Source organism: Girardinichthys multiradiatus, chromosome 11 (genome assembly GCF_021462225.1).
Source record: "Girardinichthys multiradiatus isolate DD_20200921_A chromosome 11, DD_fGirMul_XY1, whole genome shotgun sequence".
Lineage (NCBI taxonomy): Eukaryota > Metazoa > Chordata > Actinopteri > Cyprinodontiformes > Goodeidae > Girardinichthys > Girardinichthys multiradiatus.
Genome location: NC_061804.1, coordinates 25,279,578 through 25,285,949, shown reverse-complemented (window position 1 = coordinate 25,285,949; position 6,372 = coordinate 25,279,578). Strand labels below are relative to the sequence as shown.

Genomic DNA, 6,372 nt, shown 5'->3' with positions numbered 1-6,372 from the left:
CAAGTCTAAGGAATGGGTAGAATCTAATATGAGACCATGATGTCTGCTTTGATAGATTCCAATTCTTCACAAATATCGCCCACTAAGAATCGTCAATATTTTATTTGTGCAAAGCCATCTTCTATTTTAACTTCAATGGCACTTGAGAAAAAACACAATTTGGCACCCCTAAGGTTTCTATACCTTAACATAAGGTATTTGAAGTGGTGTCCTAGTGGTTAGAGAGCAAGGCATTTGTGTCCCAGACAGACCACAAGCACCCCTGGTTCAAATCCCACAGCCTGCTACTCTGGGTGCTTCACAGGCACCGCACAATGGCATCCCACTGCCCTTTAAGGGATGGGTTAAATGCAGAGGACAATTTCTCCATAAAACCTGTTTCCAATCAGTCAATGACAGCAGTTGTGGATTAGCTAAATACAAAAAAAAAAAAAAAAAAAACAAACATCTCAAAGTACACAATGACACAGAACAAGTTTTTACAAATATTTATTCTTCCAATTTTTCAGCCAGTTTAGATGATGCCAATCTACAAAAAAGAAAAAGTATAAATTACACAAAACTCATCAACAACAATAGGTAACATTAATCGGTGCTGTCTGCCATCAGTGGTTCCTTTGAATGCAATCACAGACATTCAGAGCAAAATAATGCTTCATCACATGCAGAGTCAAATCTAACTGCCTATATTACAAGAATTATGATATCCGTTCACGCTGATGAATTAAAACTCACCTTGTTTGCAACATCCAATGCATCATAATCTGGTGCAAGCCGAACATAGGCCTTCTTCTCACCATCAGGCCTAAAGAAATAGAAAACCTTTCCTTATATTTACTCTATCAATGTCATTTTTAAAGTTATTTGAAATCATACACTGCATACGTTTTGTTACAATACTACATCTTTATGTTGAGTTTACTCGTGCATTCTACATTAAAAAGGTGAGCGTATATATGTGCAGTATTTTAATCAAAGAAAAAAATAAAAATAAATAGCCTGGACAAAGACGTCCTACCTGATGAGTGTGTTGACTTTGGCGACATCGATGTCATACAGCTTCTTGACAGCGTGTTTGATCTGATGTTTGTTTGCCTTGACGTCGACGATGAATACAAGTGTGTTGTTGTCTTCAATCTTTTTCATAGCAGACTCTGTCGTCAAGGGGAACTTGATGATGGCATAGTGATCCAGCCTGGAAAATGAATTTAAAAATACATTTTAATTCAAATTAGTTCAAGTAGAAAAGGCTTCAAACCTAAACTGGCTAAACTAAAACTGTACATTAACTGAGGGTGCATCAGTAGTTAATAAAATTGGACTCATGTTATTTCATACTTTGATCGCATTTACCATCATGTGCACCATGTTTTCGCAAGTCCATTTGTCACTAGAAGTCTGAAGACTTACTTGTTCCTGCGAGGAGCACTCTTGCGAGGGTACTTGGGCTGTCTGCGGAGACGGAGGGTTTTAGGGCGACGGAAGGTGGGAGAAGTCCTGATTTTCTTCTTCCTCTGGCTGTGTACCCCTTTGAGCACAGCCTTCTTTGCCTTCAGAGCCTTTGACTTGGCCTCAGTCTTGGCAGGGACAACTATAATACAAAAATACAGTTAGTTATGAAAGATGACCGGGGATGTCTTACATCAGGGGTGTCCAAATGTCCTGCACGATTTAGATGTTACCGTGCTTCAACGCATCTGAGTCAGGTTATTGCAGTTCAGCAAAACCCTGTTTACCAGCCATCAGTGGGTGCTGAAGCACAGAAATATCTAAAACATGCAGGACACCAGCCCTCAAAGACGGACTTTGGACACCCCTGTCTTACACTGTAGGCCAGAAATTACAAATTATAAAAGCCTGGTTCCATAATAGATTTAGTCACATAAAATGTATGCTTTGGAACTTGTTATAAAAAAAATTATTTTCCCTTCACAATTAAAATGTCAAAACCTGTTAAATCAAATAAGTTTAAAAATATCAACCTTTAAATGACTTTGAATCACTACTGACAGCTAAAATTCACTTAATTTCTTAAGTCGTACAACTACAAAAATTTGTACATCAAGTTGGATGCAGCGTTTTTTATGTTCATATAATTTATTTTCCCAGAGACCAACTCAAACCCCATAAACTGACGATGTGAAATGTACGGGTGTGTGCCTTAAAAGTAAATGTTAACTGCGGTCAGGAATAGCCAGTTTAGCGTTTCTACACTGAAGAAACACAAGTTGCTAAAATTCTTGCCAACATCACATGAATGGAGCTACAAACAAACGGGTATTACCACATGACAGGAAACCGTTTTTTCATTCTAAAAGGATCAGAAAGAAGGCTAATGGAGTTAAATTAATGCCTTGTTAGACCACGTTTTGTCGGCAACATCAGCGCTCACGTTAGCTTAGCTAGCATCTCTACACCATACGCATTTCTAGATTTACAACCATATTTAAAGAGTTGGCAACAGTTAAACTACACCATGTATATAGCTAATGATATGTCCTTTCAAACAAACCGTCTGTGTCTACTGTTTCAGGCATTGCGAGCTCAAAATGTGCGAATAATTCATTTACAGGTTTAAGATTCACAAACCTTCCTTCTTCACCTTCGGTGCCATGTTGAGAAAGGAAGAGCGAACGGGGTTTCCTACAGTATAACGCAAGGGCGAGATTTAACAGCTTTGTCGCGATAGTACGTAAGAGTTGGTGGTAGCGCCCTCCATTTCCTCTCACTATAATGCAGGAGTCTGCATCAAAAAATTAGAACATCGAAAAGTAACTTTATTTCTCTAATTAAATTCAAAAAGTGAAACAATTTTTATATGGATGCATTACCCACAAAGTGACATTACTCAAGCTTTTACTTAAGGCAATTTTGATTATTATGGTTTACGTCTATTTCATAAGACCAATAAAAACGGATTTTTTAAAATACACAATGTCGAACTAGTCTCTAGACATGTCCTGCTCAATATTTGATTGCTTTTGCATGATTTACAGCATCAATGCGGCCTGGCATGGAACCCCTAGTTGCTTTAGCAGTGGCCTACAGCTCATCTGCATTGTTGGGTCTGGTGTCTCCCATTTTGGTGTTAACAATACCGAGTAGATTTTTCTAGTCTTTCACAGACCAGATTGCGAGACAATCAAACGCAATGATACCACAATCATTAACGCAGGTATTGGTACCTGCTGGGAGATTAATCCGCATCTCCATAAAGCTTTTATGTTTTAAACCACAATCATCAAAATAAACATAAACACTAACACTTTTCCCTTATGTGTAATCTATATCATAAATGCGTGTCACCATTTTAAAGGAATTCTGGAATAAACTTTTCAGTGATGTTCTCATTTACTGAGATACACCTCCATGAGCAGCAGTCTGTCATTAAAACATTTTCCCTTTTCAATAATAAAAACCTGACATTTCTTCTTTGAAACTCCACTGTCTTCACTCATTTTCTGAAGCACACATTGAGGCTGCACATTACTATGTTGCCATGCTGAGAACTGGAAAGAAAATCACTGAAGGAAAGAAAAACAACCAAATTCCAAACTAAAACATTAAATGACTTTTTGAAACTATCTGGACCTCTTCAAATGTTTCAAGAATCACAGATTCATTGGAAAAGTATAAAGAAATTACAGATGGTTAAAAACTTCTGTATTTAATGTTTAGATTTTGGTGAAAGAAAGTGGACTGAGAAAGTAGAACTTTTTTAAATTCATATTCTATTACTTCAATAGGACATCAGAAGGCAGACACTAAAATCATTTCAAATTTGCCTGGATCAACCAAATGAATTGGTTTCTATAAGGAACAAGTCTACTCCATGTTAAAGTTTTCTTTCAATATCTAAACTACAAGTTTAGGATTTTGTGTACAGGTCCTTCTCAAAATATTAGCATATTGTGATACATTATTTTCCATAATGTCATGATGAAAATTTAACATTCATATATTTTAGATTCATTGCACACTAACTGAAATATTTCAGGTCTTTTATTGTCTTAATACGGATGATTTTGGCATACAGCTCATGAAAACCCAAAATTCCTATCTCACAAAATTATCATATCATTAAAAGGGTCTCTAAACGAGCTATGAACCTAATCATCTGAATCAACGAGTTAACTCTAAACACCTGCAAAAGATTCCTGAGGCCTTTAAAACTCCCAGCCTGGTTCATCACTCAAAACCCCAATCATGGGTAAGACTGCCGACCTGACTGCTGTCCAGAAGGCCACTATTGACACGCTCAAGCAAGAGGGTAAGACACAGAAAGAAATTTCTGAATGAATAGGCTGTTCCCAGAGTGCTGTATCAAGGCACCTCAGTGGGAAGTCTGTGGGAAGGAAAAAGTGTGGCAGAAAACGCTGCACAACGAGAAGAGGTGACTGGACCCTGAGGAAGATTGTGGACAAGGGCTGATTCCAGACCTTGGGGGACCTGCGGAAGCAGTGGACTGAGTCTGGAGTAGAAACATCCAGAGCCACCGTGCACAGGCGTGTGCAGGAAATGGGCTACAGGTGCCGCATTCCCCAGGTCAAGCCACTTTTGAACCAGAAACAGCGGCAGAAGCGCCTGACCTGGACTACAGAGACTGGACTGTTGCTCAGTGGTCCAAAGTACTTTTTTCGGATGAAAGCAAATTCTGCATGTCATTCGGAAATCAAGGTGCCAGAGTCTGGAGGAAGACTGGGGAGAAGGAAATGCCAGAAGTCCAGTGTCAAGTACCCACAGTCAGTGATGGTCTGGGGTGCCGTGTCAGCTGCTGGTGTTGGTCCACTGTGTTTTATCAAGGGCAGGGTCAATACAGCTAGCTATTAGGAGATTTTGGAGCACTTCATGCTTCCATCTGCTGAAAAGCCTTATGGAGATGAAGATTTCATTTTTCAGCACGACCTGGCACCTGCTCACAGTGCCAAAACCACTGGTAAATGGTTTACTGACCATGGTATCACTGTGCTCAATTGGCCTGCCAACTCTCCTGACCTGAACCCCATAGAGAATCTGTGGGATATTGTGAAGAGAACGTTGAGAGACTCAAGACCCAACACTCTGGATGAGTTAAAGGCCGCTATCGAAGCATCCTGGGCCTCCATAAGACCTCAGCAGTGCCACAGGCTGATTGCCTCCATGCCACGCCACATTGAAGCAGTCATTTCTGCAAAAGGATTCCCGACCAAGTATTGAGTGCATAACTGTACATGATTATTTGAAGGTTGATGTTTTTTGTATTAAAAACACTTTTCTTTTATTGGTCGGATGAAATATGCTAATTTTGTGAGATAGGAATTTTGGGTTTTCATGAGCTGTATGCCACAATCATCCGTATTAAGACAATAAAAGACCTGAAATATTTCAGTTAGTGTGCAATGAATCTAAAATATATGAATGTTAAATTTTCATCATGACATTATGGAAAATAATGAACTTTATCACAATATGCTAATATTTTGAGAAGGACCTGTAAGTCCACTTGTGGCAAAACAGAATTTAAAATCTCTCTCCTCATGCATAAAGCTCTTAATGACAACATATCAATACCACTTACGCCATATTATTCTTAAAGAACACTTTCCTCTAAGCCTCTGGGCTTGTTTGTGGTTTCAATAAGTTTCTAAAAGCTGTTGATACAATCTTATGTTCTCAGTCTCTTCTCTTGGGTGACCTGCTCCATGTGTAGGTTTAGGAAACAGAAATCAGTATTTCAGAAACATAAAGGTTAATCAACAGGCTCTGATGCATTTAGTTTTCTCCACCTATATACTATCTTGTAATCCTTGGGTATCCCAGGTCCAGTACTTCTGTGGTGTTCATTTCCTATTCCCCCTACTCAGCCCATCAATCCATAAGGTTGTTACACATTTTTATACCAAAATTCAAAATTTTTCCACTCAAATTTTCAGTGTTCAGTGCTTTTTAGGAAGTTTGTAAAGTATAAACACAAAACTTCAACATAAATTACTGGAAGATTTTTTTTAAGGACATCAAGCCCTAAATATTGCATTTAAGGGAAGTACAACATATATTTTGGTCCAGCTTAACTGTAATTTGGATTGTATAAGATTAACTCGGCAATTATTGAACTGAACTGGGTGGTAGATAAGTTTAACCAATTTATTTTTTATATGGGTTGAATAAAAGTGTATATTGTCACTTGACAGCTTAAAAGTTTTCATTTTGTCCTTTTTAAATCATTCATTCATTCAAGCGTTACCTGAATGAATCACAGCATACTTTATTTATTCAGGTAATGCCTGATTTAAATAAAATACATATTTAAAACATAAATTTACTTCAGTAATTAAAAATGTGAAACTCATTATATGGGCTTTGCTTTATAGCCCTCTCAAGGCTGTTATCCCC

General features: G+C 38.1%; 1 protein-coding gene across 1 annotated transcript; it reads right to left on the bottom strand.

Annotated features, from left to right (window-relative positions):
* Positions 1–473: 473 nt before the first annotated feature.
* rpl23a (ribosomal protein L23a) lies at positions 474–2,740 on the bottom strand. The gene is made up of 5 exons (XM_047379109.1): positions 2,590–2,740; positions 1,411–1,591; positions 1,019–1,195; positions 736–805; positions 474–529 (listed from the first exon to the last, which is right to left on the bottom strand). The coding sequence occupies exons 1-5, from the start codon at positions 2,612–2,614 to the stop codon at positions 515–517; spliced, it is 468 nt and encodes a 155-aa protein (XP_047235065.1). The 5' UTR covers positions 2,615–2,740; the 3' UTR covers positions 474–514.
* Positions 2,741–6,372: the final 3,632 nt, after the last annotated feature.

Excerpts from the sequence above, each read along its gene's own strand:
- rpl23a (XM_047379109.1), bottom strand. The coding sequence starts at position 2,614 with ATGGCACCGAAGGTGAAGAAGGAAG. Across the intron at positions 1,592-2,589 it reads ACCGAAGGTGAAGAAGGAAG|TTGTCCCTGCCAAGACTGAG; the intron begins GTTTGTGAATCT and ends TTTGTATTATAG. Across the intron at positions 806-1,018 it reads AAAGTCAACACACTCATCAG|GCCTGATGGTGAGAAGAAGG; the intron begins GTAGGACGTCTT and ends CTATTTCTTTAG.